Raw genomic sequence first — 16,172 nt, forward strand, 5'->3', positions numbered from 1 at the left:
TAGTTCTGGATGTACTTTAGCAAAAATACTGGTGGGGTGTGCCTCTTGATCATGATTTATATACTGTCTCAAGCATATCATCGAACATTCTAGAATGATTTCATCTTAAAAAATTCCTCGGAATAGCGTGTGCAATTTAACCTTGATAATTTCACGTTTTGTCACGTACATTTGAAAAATCTGATGTGGTTGCATCGGGAGCAGCCGTACATCGGCGCTTGATTTTAGCACATTCAGCTAAATCTTTGTCTAGGGGTGATGTGCGTTTTAACCTTGGCGGTTAATCTTTGTTCCGATGCGCATCTTAACCTTGAAAATTTCACGTTTTGTCACGTACATTTGAAAAATCTGACGTGATTGCATCAGGAGCAGCCGTACATCGGCGCTCCATTTTAGCGCATTCAGCTGACATCGAACATTCTAGAATGATTTCATCTTAAAAAATTCCCCGGAGTAGCGTCTGCAATTTGACCTTGATAATTTCGCGTTTTGTCACGTACATTTGAAAAAATCTGACGTGATTGCATCAGGAGCAGCCGTACATCGGCGCTTGATTTTAGCACATTCAGCTAAATCTTTGTCTAGGGGTGATGTGCGTTTTAACCTTGACGGTTAATCTTTGTTCCGATGTGCATCTTAACCTTGAAAATTTCACGTTTTGTCACGTACATTTGAAAAATCTGACGTGATTGCATCAGGAGCAGCCGTACATCGGCGCTCGATTTTAGCGAATTCAGCTAAATCTTTGTTCTGGGGATGATGATGTCATCGCAGCCGTACATCGGCGCAACAAAATTTTAGAGGAAATTAAAATGTCGTGTCAGCAATAATCCCCTCTACATCGCAATTTGCGATACTATTTGAATTGATATTAATTCTAATACGATCAGTATTGCATCAATCGCGCGTGTGAAAGGTTCGCTGAAGAAATCGATATGAATTTTTACGTTCCGATTCGAAACGGTGAAACTCCACCGTGTAAGAAGCAAAAATGTGACACGTAAGTTTCGATCGTTTAAAAATTTTATTTATTATTTAATTATTTAATTTTTTAAATATTGATCTAATTTATATATTTTTATAGCATTCAGCCTCGTCGTGCGACTCGCATACTTGGAAGAAGATATGCTCTAACCCCAACGTCGTACAAGTATTTGGACATTGGAATAAGCGTTGGAGCTGTGTCGTACGTGGAACTGATTCTCGGTGATAATCGAGGTAATCAAATAGTGTTGCCTTTTTCAACATGAAATTTGTTGATATAGAAGCAAGCAGACATTGAACAATTTCTACAATCGACTGCTCTCCCATTAAGGATTGGAGATTTATCGATTGAAATGTATCAATCGAAAATTGTAAAACTCACATTATGTGACAATTCTTTGTACATGAAACCACTGACATTATTACATTTATTTAATTTTGAAAATTGTATCGATCATATGCACAATTGGTTATGTGAGAATACGTATCTTGTAAATGAAAAATTTAAACAATTTGAAACTGTTTTACGACGTAACAATATTACTACTGTATGCGATGCTGTAAAAACGATACGTGATAGTGACGTCTTTAACAGCGAATCAATAATCGATTGCGAATTATTAACATGTGCTGTAAATGATATTCTTTACGATGCGTGCAATAAATAATTATTTTTATTCCATCTATGATTTTAATTCTTTCCTTCCATACGAATAAGAATAGTTATACTTTTCTTAACACGCTCCGCTAAAGATGTAGAGAAATGCTGAGGTAGATGAGACGTGATGCTCTAGTTGGAATGAGACAAAAGATATTAAAAGATATATAATGAAGAGGAGCCTGCGACATTAGAATATTATTTCTTTCGTTGTTCTGTGCTTGTCACAAAGTTGTGGAGAGTGTGTGAGGAAGAAAAGTGAACAAAATTATGTGTATTCCTAAACCATACAAACCGAGGTCCGATCCTCGCTTTTACTCTGATCTCCCGAGAATACACATTGCAAAATGTTTCTGGACCGAATCCTACCAACGTCGAAACCGACACTACTGCAAGGATTGTCGGTACGGATTTTATCGAAATTACGCATTAAAACATAATTATTTCCACGGGTTCTTCGAGGGACCGTTTACACCGTTTAGGTGCTGTCACTGCGGCACGGAGGTAACGGTGATAAGATCTGTCCTAGACTGCAAGGATTGTTACCAGGAATATTGTCATACGTTCCGTACCCTCAAGAGACAAGGATATGATGTAGATAATATGTCCATCATAGTATATAATACTGACCGAATGGAAATATGGAAGATACATTTTTTACCATCTGAACCTCCTAGTATAGAAGAGCAACGAGAGGAGTTGCTGGAACCTTATTACATGCTGCCTACTCAGAGCGAAAATTCGGCGACGCGTCGAACTCTTCTTTCAAGAAACATAATTTGTAAGTAACTTTCAATTTATAATATATCAAAAGTTCTAAAATAAATTATTAAAAACTATTCAAATGTCTTTTTCTGTTCCAGGAGCGGCTCCACTCAGCCCGGCACATCGACCCCTTAGCATTCTAGGAGCGGCCTCCTCCTTAGCCCGGCGCACTCCCCCCAAATATATTATTCTTATTATTTTATTATTATATTATTATTATTTTTTTTTTTAATTTTATATCATATATTATTATATATTAAGCGCACACATACACACACACACACACACACACACAAAATTGTATAATACATGCACACATTTAAATAAATTTTATATTTTAATTAAAAAAAAAAAAGAAATGTATTTATTTACGCGCCTCTCCTTGCGCTCCCATCCTTTGCATCTCTCTTGCGCTAGTTGTAAGAATTTATCGTTCTCTCTCTCTCTTTCGTACGCGCTATCGTTCTAACAATAAGTCTCGCGTTAGTTGTAAGTCTCGCGATATCTTCGTTCTCGCTCGCACGCGTTATCTTAACTATTATCGTTCTCTTTCGTATGCGTTCTCTTCGCGATATTATCGTTCTCTCTCATTCATATGCTCATCGCTATCACTCACTTACCTTTGCGTCGTCCTTCTCCCACCTATGCAGCATCTTACAATGCGTCGTCCTTGTCCCACGTTGATGATGTCACGTGTCATCCTTGTCGCACTGTCCTCTTCACACACTTTACGCTATCCTTTTCAAACCAGTGCACCGTCCTTCTCACACGTGGACACATCGCGGGCCCGCCGCGGATCCCCCCTTCCCGCGCGGACCCCCTCGTCCATCGCTCGCGCCGCGGATCCCCCCTACCCGCGCGGACCCCCTCGTCCACCGGTCGCGCCGCGGATCCCCCCTACCCGCGCGGACCCCCTCGTCCACCGGTCGCGCCGCGGATCCCCCCTACCCGCGCGGACCCCCTCGTCCACCGGTCGCGCCGCGGATCCCCCCTACCCGCGCGTGACGTCACTCCCCGCACGTGACGTCATCATCCCCCGCACGTGACGTCATCATCCCCCGCATGATGTCACCCCCCCCGTGACGTCACCCCCCCGCGTGACGTCACCCCCCCGCGTGACGTCACCCCCCCGCCGATTCCCCCTCGGAGCCCCTGGGTTAGAAACCTCATAGTATTACTACTATTAATGAATGAAATTAATTTACTTACATTTAATGTTCGATAGTGTACCAGTTATTGAATACAAGAAATAAAGGACAATAAATGAAATTTGATTAGTTTAGCTATTCAGGATAAATCTTTCACGATAAATTTAGCTATTCAGGATAAATTCAGGATAAATTTCATTCATTGTCCTTTATTTCTTGTACCTAAAATTCTTATTCATTTTACACACAGAAAACTTATCTAATTTTTACTTTGGTATAAAAACACAATTTTTCGTCAACCTTGATTTAAAATATGGCTGATTATTCAGCGGCTGAAAGGGTCAATATCCTATTGATTCTTGGTGAGTGTCGGCGTAATTATCGACAAGCTGCTGCCCTGTATCGAAATCGATATCCCCATAGAAGACATCCAAGTCACACAACAATTCTTGACATTTACCGTAGAGCTCAACAAGGTCAACTAGCACGGGTTAGAGAATGTCGTAATTACGATGAAAATGATCTTCGTGTAATGGTCGTTCTGGCAATGGTTCATTTAAATCCCCACATCAGTACCCGTGAAATTCGAAGGCAAAGTGGCATACCTATGGCTACTGCTTGGAGAATACTGAGAAGTCAACGTTATCATCCATATCATATCACTTTAACTCAGGATGTCACACCTGTTGATATGAGATTACGGTTACAGTTTTGCCAATGGGCACGACAAATGATTACCAATGATCCGAACTTTTTTCGATACGTAGTGTTTTCAGATGAAGCAAAATTCAAAAACAATGGAGAGCTTAACCGACACAATTGTCACTATTGGTCGGACGTTAATCCGCATTGGCACAGGCAGATAGATAATCAAAATCGTTGGAGCATTCATGTGTGGTGTGGGATTGTAAATGGTCACCTCATAGGCCCTTACTTTTTCGAAGGAAATGTAAATGGGCATAATTTTTTACAGTTTCTGAGGGACCATCTTCCAGTACTTCTCGAAGAAGTAGATTTGTACACGAGATTGAGAATGTGGATTCAATTAGATGGAGCTCCTCCACACTTTGCTCGAATTGTTCGACAACATCTTAATCAAAATTACCGTGACCGCTGGATTGGACGTACCGGACGTGGAGATTTTGGTGTTCGATGGCCATCAAGATCTCCAGATATGACATCACCCGACTTTTACTTGTGGGGATATTTGAAAGATGTCGTTTATGAACACGCACCAACAACTAGAGAAGATATGATGCACAGAATTCGAACCGCTTGTGAAAACATCCCAAGGGCTGTATTACACAGAACAGTAGAGCAATTTCAGCAGCGAATAGAATTATGTATTCAACAAAATGGTGGTGTCTTTGAGCACCTACGTTGAATTCTGGAGGGAAGTGAGAGGCAAGGGGACTCACTGTAATCAAGCACCCCGAAAAGTGAGAGGCAAGGGGACTCACTCTAATCAAGCACCCCAAAGGGGACATAATCCTATTACGTCCACGTCGTTGTCCCTGGATAATGCTAAAGATAGGATAAAAAAATGTGACTTTAAAATAACCTTGGATATCGATGATAAGGTCAAAGACGTCAAAAATAATCGCCGTGACCTTCAAATAACCTTGAAAAGTTGTTTTAAAGAAAAAATATGTAATTTGCAATTAACAATTCCATATTTTTTCTTAAAAATAACTATGTGTTTTCTTTACACCAATTGATTCCTCTCATTATTTTGTACGTAAAAGTATTAAGGTAAGATAATCGAAAAATGAATATTTTACTAGATATTTTACGGTTTATGTAGAATTAAGAAATTATTTCAAGCCTCATAACTCAAAAAGTACTTAACGAAAAGGTACTTAATTATAGTGTTTTGGAAAGCTCTCGATGTCAGCTACAGGAATGTGCAAAAATATATAGGGTATTCCATTTAAGAAATTTAAGGTGACCTTTATGTGACCTTCAAATGGCTGTTCAAGGTCAAATCATTGTCACCATCTTATGGCCCCCTCGAAACCAAACAACTTTTGTCTGAAATATTTTTCTCTCCCGGGCTTGGTTTTCGAGATATTCGACTGGTCGGATTAAAATGAAACACCCTGTATATGACAAATAAAAAATATTAACAAATTTTAAAATTCAAAAATAAATAAGAAATGTAAAAAAATATAATGTTTTATAACAAATTATTGCCTTTAATTTTCATGATCTTATTATCCAAAAATTTTTCATAATATTAACATTAACTTTTATATTTTTTTTTTATCAAAAACATTTTGTTACAATTACATGTTATTTAATTAGAAATTGGAGAATAGTCCGTAAGATAAAATCAAATCGAAAATCAAAAACAGGCTTTATGGACCAAGCAATGGATGTAAAGTATGCGAAAGAAAATTATTCCGAATTCATATGATGGAACATGAATAATATTTATTAATGTGACAAACGCTGCGTTTCGATCCACATCGGATCCTTTTCAATGTCTGATAACGAAGTAATAACGGTCGACATGGGAATACAAGTCAAATTGTAAGAACACAATAATAATATATACATAAGTTTCGGAAACGCAAAAACGCGAGAAATGTACTGTTTACAAAGTCATAGAAGTCGAAAGTAGATACGCAACAAAACGGACGATTCGAAATTTCCATTAAATAAAAGCGCAATATAATATTCATGATCAAAGTAACATAAAGAAATCGAAAAGAAAAAATCAATAATAATTAACTCCGCAATATAACCAAAGAAATGCGCTGCTCACCTCATAAGTAGAAAAAACGGAGAAATATTCCAGAACGCATGTGTCCAACGTTCATACCTGATCATAAACTAATAATCCATTGATCAATGAAAGTAAATAATCTTGATGGTCCAATCCTTGAAAATAATGGAAAAATTGCAAGATAACGCTTAAGAGGTGATAGCCTGTAAAAGAAACTAAACAGAGCAACACATCCTCCGGATACACTACGGATACAGAAATAAAAGAAAAGTAAATGGTTAATACAAAGAATATATCATAAAACAGGAATCGAGAAAAATACATACGAGTCAACGAGTACGAAAGCAGTCTTAGAATCTTTATACAAATCTTACAACGGTGCGAACATGCCAAGCACATCCTTGCGATATATCGAAATACGCAGGACTGAGGCGTGCGACCGTGTATCACCAAAAGCGTGAAGCGTCAGGGGAGGGAGGGAGGTTAGGGCAGACGTCACGAAACGGACAGAGACAGAAACAAACGAACCGGGATATATGAGTTTACTAAGAGAATTTATGTATGATTGGTAGATATAATTTATCCAAAAAATTCGTATCACTCTGAATGTTAATGCTGTGGTTTTGCTTAGAGATGTGTAACATTTCAGCAATTAGCCTCTTTCTGTAACTGGGCTTTTCGTCTAAAATGGAAACATTATTCCAATCAAATTCGTGGCCTTCTAATCTATGAAGGGACACGACAGAAAGCGGGACAGTAGCTTTGTTAATGTCCGACCGGTGTTCTTTGTGTGCAAAAATTACGATCTTTCACTTCCTCTCGTCCCCATGAACAACACCCCCCCCCCTTCATTTTCCTTTGCTCCCACTGTTCCTCCTTCCTCTCACACCTCCTTTAGCATACATGTAAATCCTAACGATTTCCATCCTCGTGACAATGTGTCGCTTATTAACTCGGTCAATAATAGTTGGTTTATTAATTTATATAAAATTGATATATCTCAGGAAGTTCAATCCCTTTTACAATTAGGAGATAAATTCTGTCTGCGTTCCCACCATAATTCACAGCGTTTCATTTTTGATTTCATAAAAAGCGTTGAAAGTAATATTTTCAGGACTGATCCTGATACTGCTAACATCAGATGCCTCGCAGTTCAGACTCTTGAATGTTTGTCTTCTCCTCCTTCCTTTTCTCACATTGACTCCCACTTGTCTTCCCTGACCAAAATTACTAAAAAATTCTTGTTTGATCATCCCGATATTGTTGTCACGAAGGCTGATAAAGGGAATGTGACGGTCTCTCTCGATAGAACTGATTATCTCAATAAGATGCACGATCTCTTGTCAGATCAAGAAACGTACGTTGCTGTGAACTGTGACCCAACAAAGAAAATCACTGCGCAATTAAAAGACCTGTTACAACGCTGGCGAAGAAATGATTACATTCCGATCGGTACTTACAGATCTTTATTAAATACTGATGGAATTTTACCACGCGCTTACGGACTGCCAAAAATTCATAAAAATGATTGTCCATTACGCATTATTATCTCGTCTATCAATAGTCCTCTATCCTCTTGCTGCATTCCTCAATGATATTTTATATAAAAATTTACCCTTTCCTAATAGTCATATTGAAAATACATAGTTTTGCCTTAATCAAAAAACTCAATAATATGTTTCTGGACGATTATTACGATTTAATTTCGTTGGACCTTGTGAGCCTTTTTACTAACGTCCCCTTAGATCTAGTTATTGGAGGGATAGCTAAACGTTGGCATTTAATCAAAAATGAAATCAGTACTCCTTACAATGAATTTTTGATTTCTTTAAAATTAATTATGGAGTCCACTTACTTTCAATTTGACAATACTATTTATAGACAGATTTTTGGCACTCCGATGGGATCTCCGCTTTAGCCGATTTTGGCGAATATTATAATGTCCGATCTAGAGGATAGAGCAATTTCTTCCCTTCCTGTTTTCCTTCCCTTTTATGTCCGTTACGTAGATGATATTGTTCTTGCTGCTCCTAAGCAACACATCCCGCTCATCTTGAATGTTTTTAATTCGTTCCATAGTAGATTACGCTTTACTATTGAATATTCAAAGAACAACTGTATAAATTTTCTCGACACAACCATCATAATCAATAATAATTACATTGAATTTAATTGGTATAGGAAGCCGACTTTTTCAGGTAGATTTTTACTAAATATATAAATGTTATATGTATATTATTAATTATTTTATATAATTACCTGAAGTGACACACTTAACCTTTTACAACATATTTATAAGCACCGTTAACGCCACAGAGCGCTACTAATGCTGCGTCGCGTGAATCACTGCTAGCGCATTCTTGTGGCAGACGTTGGAAACGTATTTCTGTATTTTCTTTGTTACGTTAAGAGGAGTTGATGACGACCATGACGACGTTTCTTAATCGAAATTTTCACATTTCAGACTTTGCATCATGATATCTCCGTTTACAGAGCACGTAGCGCAAAAATAAAAACACTTTTATTATTTAATTTAAACCCAAGCTATCGATTAATTCTACTAAGAACTCGATCCGTTGAGCGGTTATATGAGAAATAAAAATATCGAGTTATACTCTCAATCCGACTCGCGTAATAATACACGGAGTGCATTTTTTGCTTACGCTGGGACTTAGCAAAGACACTACCGTGTCTCTTGATCTTTTTTCTCACACCATCCTCTGTCACACAAAAAGGGAGTTATTATCGGCCTTACTGATAGAGTGTTTAAACTTTCACACCCTCGGTTTCATAATGAGAATTTTTCTTTTATAGTTTCAACCCTGTTAAATAATGGTTATCCTATTAAATTCATTTTTCATACCATTTCTCAAAGATTAAAATTCCTGGTTTCTAATACTAATAATAATTCTGTTGTTCTTTCCCAACCTCCCCCCTCTCCTACTCCTTCCTTTACCATCCCTTTTTCTATTAGTCTCCCTAAAGAATTTGTTTCTGATATAAAAAATTATACTAATAAGAGATTGGCTTTCACAGTTAATAACAAATTGAATTCTCTTATTAGATTATATAAAGATCCGTTACCAAAAACCCACCACTCAAATGTAATTTATAAAATCAGCTGTTTAAATTGCGAAGCCTCGTACGTGGGACTAACAAAAAGAAAACTACTCACTAGGAAAGAACACCGGTCGGACATTAACAAAACTACTGTCCCGCTTTCTGTCGTGTCCCTTCATAGATTAGAAAGCCACGAATTTGATTGGAATAATGTTTCCATTTTAGACGAAGAGCCCAGTTACAGAAAGAGGCTAATTGCTGAAATGTTACACATCTCTAAGCAAAACCACAGCATTAACATTCAGAGTGATACGGATTTTTTGGATAAATTATATCTACCAATCATACATAAATTCTCTTAGTAAGCTCATATATCCCGGTTCGTTTGTTTCTGTCTCTGTCCGTTTCGTGACGTCTGCCCTAACCTCCCCCCCTCCCCTGACGCTTCACGCTTTCGGTGATACACGGTCGCACGCCTCAGTCCTGCGTATTTCGATATATCGCAAGGATGTGCATGTTCGCACCGTTGTGAGATTTGTATAAAGATTCTAAGACTGCTTTCGTACTCGTTGACTCGTATGTATTTTTCTCGATTCCTGTTTTATGATATATTCTTTGTATTAATCATTTACTTTTCTTTTATTTCTGTATCCGTAGTGTATCCGGAGGATGTGTTGCTCTGTTTAGTTTCTTTTACAGGCTATCACCTCTTAAGCGTTATCTTGCAATTTTTCCATTATTTTCAAGGATTGGACCATCAAGATTATTTACTTTCATTGATCAATGGATTATCAGTTTATGATCAGGTATGAACGTTGGACACATGCGTTCTGGAATATTTCTCCGTTTTTTCTACTTATGAGGTGAGCAGCGCATTTCTTTGGTTATATTGCGGAGTTAATTATTATTGATTTTTTCTTTTCGATTTCTTTATGTTACTTTGATCATGAATATTACATTGCGCTTTTATTTAATGGAAATTTCGAATCGTCCGTTTTGTTGCGTATCTACTTTCGACTTCTATGACTTTGTAAACAGTACATTTCTCGCGTTTTTGCGTTTCCGAAACTTATGTATATATTATTATTGTGTTCTTACAATTTGACTTGTATTCCCATGTCGACCGTTATTACTTCGTTATCAGACATTGAAAAGGATCCGATGTGGATCGAAACGCAGCGTTTGTCACATTAATAAATATTATTCATGTTCCATCATATGAATTCGGAATAATTTACTTTCGCATACATGATATTTATTAAAGTAACATGTTAAATTATTAATAAGGGGTCTGATAATAAATTATTAAAAAATAATTATAAAACAAATGACGTAGGTGGTGTCGAGTCGCCACTAGGAGTGCGCGATGCTTCACAGATCAACGTGATGCCGATATTTGTCGGCAGTCTTACCGACAGGCTAAAAAGAAGTTGCGGGTGGCAATTGTCGCCGCAAAGGCTCGCGCGTGGGGCGAACTGCTTAACCTCATTAACGAGGACCCCTGGGGCCTTCCTTATAAGTTGGTCCTGGGCCGCTTGCGACCGGCAACCGCTGCGCTAATGGAGACAATGGATCCACCTCTAGTCCGAACACTAATAGATGGGCTCTTTCCAAATGGTACGGAGACAGATCCGCGCACAGTCTGGTCAGTCCCCTTCTGGGACGATCAATGTACAGTCGATGTCACGGAGATATACCGCGCTATTAAAGACAGTGCTCGTAATTCGGCGCCGGGTTTGGACGGCATTCCTACGAGAGTGTTGAAGATGGCTCCTTTTGAAATGATGGAAAAAGTTGCAGAATGTTACACCGCATGTCTTAGATCCGGTACTTTTCCGCGATTGTGGAAACGAGCTAGGCTCGTGTTAATCCCGAAGGGAGTCACCCCTGAAGGTGAGGCGCCTAAGGTAAGGCCGATTTGTTTGCTTATGGATATCGCAAAATTATTGGAGCGGATTATCGCCAGTAGGATTAACGCATGGATGGTGGAATCGGAAGATGCAGCCTTATCCGAGGACCAATATGGGTTCGTAGCCGGTAGATCTACGTGTGATGCCTTGATGAGATTGAAAAATACGGCGGAAATGGCGTTTCGAGAAGGCGGCGTTGTTCTAGCTGTCAGTCTCGATATTGGAAACGCCTTTAATTCAATGCCGTGGCCAATTATCAGAGATGCGATGTCGAGAAAGGAATTTCCCGATTACTTGAAGCGGATCATCGATGGTTACTTATTTGAGAAATCTGTGGAATATGTCATATCTGGCGGCGTTGAAGTCAGGCCGATGACAGCAGGGGTTCCCCAAGGCTCTGTCCTTGGCCCACTGCTTTGGAATATTGGCTACGATCGGGTTCTTCGAGGCGGAGTTGAACATGGCTGTCAATTAATATGTTATGCCGATGATATACTTATTCTTGCATCGGCGGATATGGTCGATACGGCAGTGAGGCGCGCTAATCTGCAGGTTGCGAGGACTCTGGATAGAATCGACTGTATCGGAATTAGAGTTGCTAGTCGGAAAACGGAAGCGGTTCTTTTGTCGAGACGCAGGGGAGTGAGATCCTACCCCGATATCCGCGTCGATAGAGATGTCATACAGACTAAGAAATGTATGAAATACTTAAGTGTTATTATAGACGAACGGCTCAATTTTAACGAGCATTTTGTGCAAGTGGCCGAAAAAGCGAGTAAAGTCATCAGAGCCCTCTGCAGATTGATGCCCAATCTCAGAGGTCCAGGCGAGGCTAAAAGGCGTCTATATGCTAACGTTGTATTATCCGTTATTCTTTATGTGGCTCCGATATGGTGCGATGCATTAAAGGCATCTGCAAAATCGCAATGGATCGTGAATAAGGTGCTCCATACGGTAGCAGTGAGGGTTATTGCAGCGTATAGAACGATATCTCTCGACGCTGCGTTGTTGCTCGCGAGGATTCCCCCGTTATCCCTCATGGCGGACGAGCGGCGAAGAACTGCCGAGCGGGTGTCGGTTCTTAGGTCGGAGGGGACCTATGATAGAAGATGTTTGGTCGGGATACGCGTGCAGGAGAGCGACAAGACCCTTGAAAAGTGGGCCACCTATTTGGCTAGCCCGGGTCTGGCAGGTACCAGAACAATCTCGGCAATTCTTCCGTGTCTTAACGAATGGATGAATAGGAGGAGCGGAGGTCTTACCTTCCGTCTCACTCAAGTGCTCAGTGGACACGGGTGTTTTGGATCTTATTTACATAGGATCCGACGAGTTCCTGATCCAACATGTGTGGCATGTGACTCGGGCGACGTCGATACGCCTGAGCACACACTGTCCTACTGCAGTAGATGGCAGGCTGAAAGGAGTCAGCTCATTAGAAAAATAGGAAGAGCTTCTTTCATTCCGGGATCGGCCCCTGCTCCGACGTGGATACTGGGTGGCAGTCTGGTGACGGCAGATGATGACCCGGTCTTGGCTATCGACCCGATGGTGGGCTTGATTGATGACGAGGACGTGGATCCCGACCTTGCTGATCTTGCGCGGCGAGCTGCGGACATGACCCTCGAGCATATGGTTGCGGCGATGCTTGGTTCTGGCGAGGCATGGCTAGCGGTGACCGAGTTTACGGAGGCCGTAATGGCCACAAAAGAAGCAGATGAAAGGGAGCGACAAGCTCAGGTTCAGCTCCTGGCGGTACCCCCTCTGGGCTCCCCAGGGTACTCCCCTCCCTCCGGTGGGGAGGATTAGGAGGCGAAGGGGAAGGCCCCCGAGGACTGTTGATGAGGACGACGACGTGGACGACAATGGAGTGTAGGACCAATATCGTTATCATCATCATTATCATCACTATCATTATCATCATCATCATTATCATTATCATTATCATCATCACCATCATCATTATCATCACCATTATCATCATCATTATTATCATCAATAACATCATCATCATAATCGTTATCATTATTACTATCATCATCACTAACATCATCTTCATTTATATCCTACATCCTCAACTCCAATTTTCTTCTCACTTTCATCTCCATCTTCATTTAATCCCTTATGTCCTATGTGCTATGAATGATCATTGTTACTGTAGAGCGTTATAAGCGCAGACTCCGCTCTCCCGGGAGAAGTAATGTGTTAAATGTGGGGTTCCTCCCGGAAGGGCGTATGGAGAAGGATGGATTACGGTGGTGGGGGGGCGACTCTCGGGTCGCCCCCCCAGGGGGGCGGTTTTAGCGGGTAACGTACGGGAAGTGGGGGTTATTACCCCCACTTTCCCATTGCACTCAGTCCCGCAGTACCCCTGGGCCGACCCAGGGGTCTCCATAAAGGATTTCCACCTCCCGGCCAGGAAAAAAAAAAAAAATTATAAAACAAATAACAGTTTAATATGAAATTTAAACTTATTTGTTATAAAAAATTTTATTTATCTTTTTACATATTTTATTATACTTTTTTATTATTCTAATATTTCAGTATCACTGAAAAATAATTCATATATTATTCATGCGAATATTTATAGATATTAAAAAGAATGAATTATGCATTTTATTTCACATTTTTTTCACAAAATTTTATTCAACATAAAAAGTCGATTTCTAAAATAAAATATTTATAATATCTAATTTTAATAAAATTTTAATGACATTAAATATTTATAATATACAAAAATGCATAATACACTTCCTGATTTTTAATTTAGAATAATCTTGAAAGAAATAAAATCTCTGAAGAATAAGATAGCAATCATTTATTGAGCTTCAATTAAAATTTGTCTATTGTATATAATGTAGTGTTAATAGTAACAGTAGTAGTAGTTTTTAGTAATAGTAATAGTAGTTAGTAATAACCAGATAGTAGTTAATAGTAATAGTAGTTAGTAATAACCAGAGGCGATTTATTTGTGTGCTGGTTACTTTCAAAGATATTTGATACCAGATACGGTTTGCATGTGCGTTTTGGTTATAAAGAAAAAATCCAGAGGCGATTATTCGTGTGCTGGTTGTAAAAAATAATCCCAGAGGCGATTTATTCGTGTGCTGGTTACTTTCTAAGATATTTGATACCAAGTACGGTTTGCATGTGCGTTCTGGTTATAAAGAAAAAATCCAGAGGCGATTATTCGTGTGCTGGTTGTAAAAAATAATCCAGAGGCGATTATTCGTGTGCTGGTTGTAAAAAATAATCCAGAGGCGATTATTCGTGTGCTGGTTGTAAAAAATAATCTCAAAAGCGATAATTCGTGTGCTGGTTGTAAAAAATAATCCCAGAGGCGATCTATTCTTGTACTGGTTACTTTCTAAGATATTTGATACCAGATACGGTTTGCATGTGCGTTCTGGTTATAAAGAAAAAATCCAGAGGCGATTATTCGTGTGCTGGTTGTAAAAAATAATCCAGAGGCGATTATTCGTGTGCTGGTTGTAAAAAATAATCCAGAGGCGATTATTCGTGTGCTGGTTGTAAAAAATAATCTCAAAAGCGATAATTCGTGTGCTGGTTGTAAAAAATAATCCAGAGGCGATTATTCGTGTGCTGGTTGTAAAAAATAATCCAGAGGCGATTATTTCTGTGCTGGTTGTAAAAAATAATTACAGAGGCGATCTATTCGTGTGCTGATTATTTTAAAAATCCAGGGACGATTTATTCGTGTGTTGATTATTTTAAAAAATACATTATTTCAAATGTTGTTTGCATGCGCGCTTTGGTTTATTGAACAAGTATTGATGTTATCTAAATATGCCATATTATTTGCCATAGTTAATTTTCAATAATAATTATGTAAAATTTTGTAAATAAAGGATTGCATTTATTTTTCAGATTTTATTTTTTTAAGATTATGGAAAATACATAAAGTAAATGTAATATTTATTTTTTGTAATAATATTTTTTACACAATCCATTAATTTTTTTTACAGGCGACAGTTATTGAAACTGATGAAGGAAGAGACAAATGACTCCAGGAGCATGAAGGATACTAACAAATCCATCGATTTTCAGAAATCGGTAGAATCTTCCGATATGATAGATTCGGAAGTTAATATCCAAACAATGCAATGCCTGGAGTTATCTTCAAATACAGGTATGTGTTATAAAAATGTTGAACTTTGCGAAGATAACAATTTTGTTATCGATAATAGCCCTCTGGATATAAATCGTATCCAGGAAAGCATGCCCAAAGGCCGCCGCATTGTCGACATTTCTTTTATGTGGAATGAAATCCATAGAACATTTGATAATCACGCACGAGGAGTAGAGTGCCAGTTTAAAGATTGGAAACTTGTAAAGTCTCTTCGTCGTGGACTAATGACGCAGTTGTTCTTCAAGTGCCAAATGTGCAATTATGAAGCGAACATCTGGTCAGAACCTACAGAACCGGAAACATTGGACATTAATACGGCTGCTGTAACAGGAACTGTTACAATTGGAATTGGCTTTGCTCAGCTGGAAGAGCTGTGTGCATCCATGGATATTCCATGTATGGCCGATAAAACTTATGTAAAATATCGAGAAAATATAATCGATAATTTCGAGAAAACAGCCGTGGAAAATATGAAAATGGCTGCCGAAGCTGAAAAGCAACTTGCTCTTGAGAGAAATGAAATTATAAACGGTATTCCATATATAACCATTGTAGCAGAGGGTAGTTGGATGAAGAGATCGTACGGCAACGCCTACGATTCTCTTTCCGGCGTTGGTGCTATAATTGGTTACCGCACGAAGAAAGTACTCTTCGTTGGTATCCACAACAAATTTTGCTCCATCTATGATTTTGCGGAACGAAACCAAATCGAACCAAGATATCATAAATGTTACAAAAATTTCGATCGTAATGCAAGCTCTACAAGCATGGA

At 38.9% G+C, this 16,172-nt stretch overlaps 1 protein-coding gene across 1 annotated transcript; it reads left to right on the forward strand.

Moving 5' to 3' along the window:
• Nucleotides 1-4,246: 4,246 nt before the first annotated feature.
• LOC145973731 (uncharacterized) lies at nucleotides 4,247-4,939 on the forward strand. Its single transcript, XM_083103307.1, has one exon. It carries the CDS (start codon nucleotides 4,247-4,249, stop codon nucleotides 4,937-4,939), a length of 693 nt encoding a protein of 230 aa, XP_082959433.1.
• The last annotated feature ends 11,233 nt before the right edge of the window (nucleotides 4,940-16,172 follow it).

This window comes from Camponotus vicinus, unplaced genomic scaffold (genome assembly GCF_025532165.1).
Source record: "Camponotus vicinus isolate PSW18456_S1 unplaced genomic scaffold, iyCamVici1.0 SCAF_6, whole genome shotgun sequence".
Taxonomy (NCBI): domain Eukaryota; kingdom Metazoa; phylum Arthropoda; class Insecta; order Hymenoptera; family Formicidae; genus Camponotus; species Camponotus vicinus.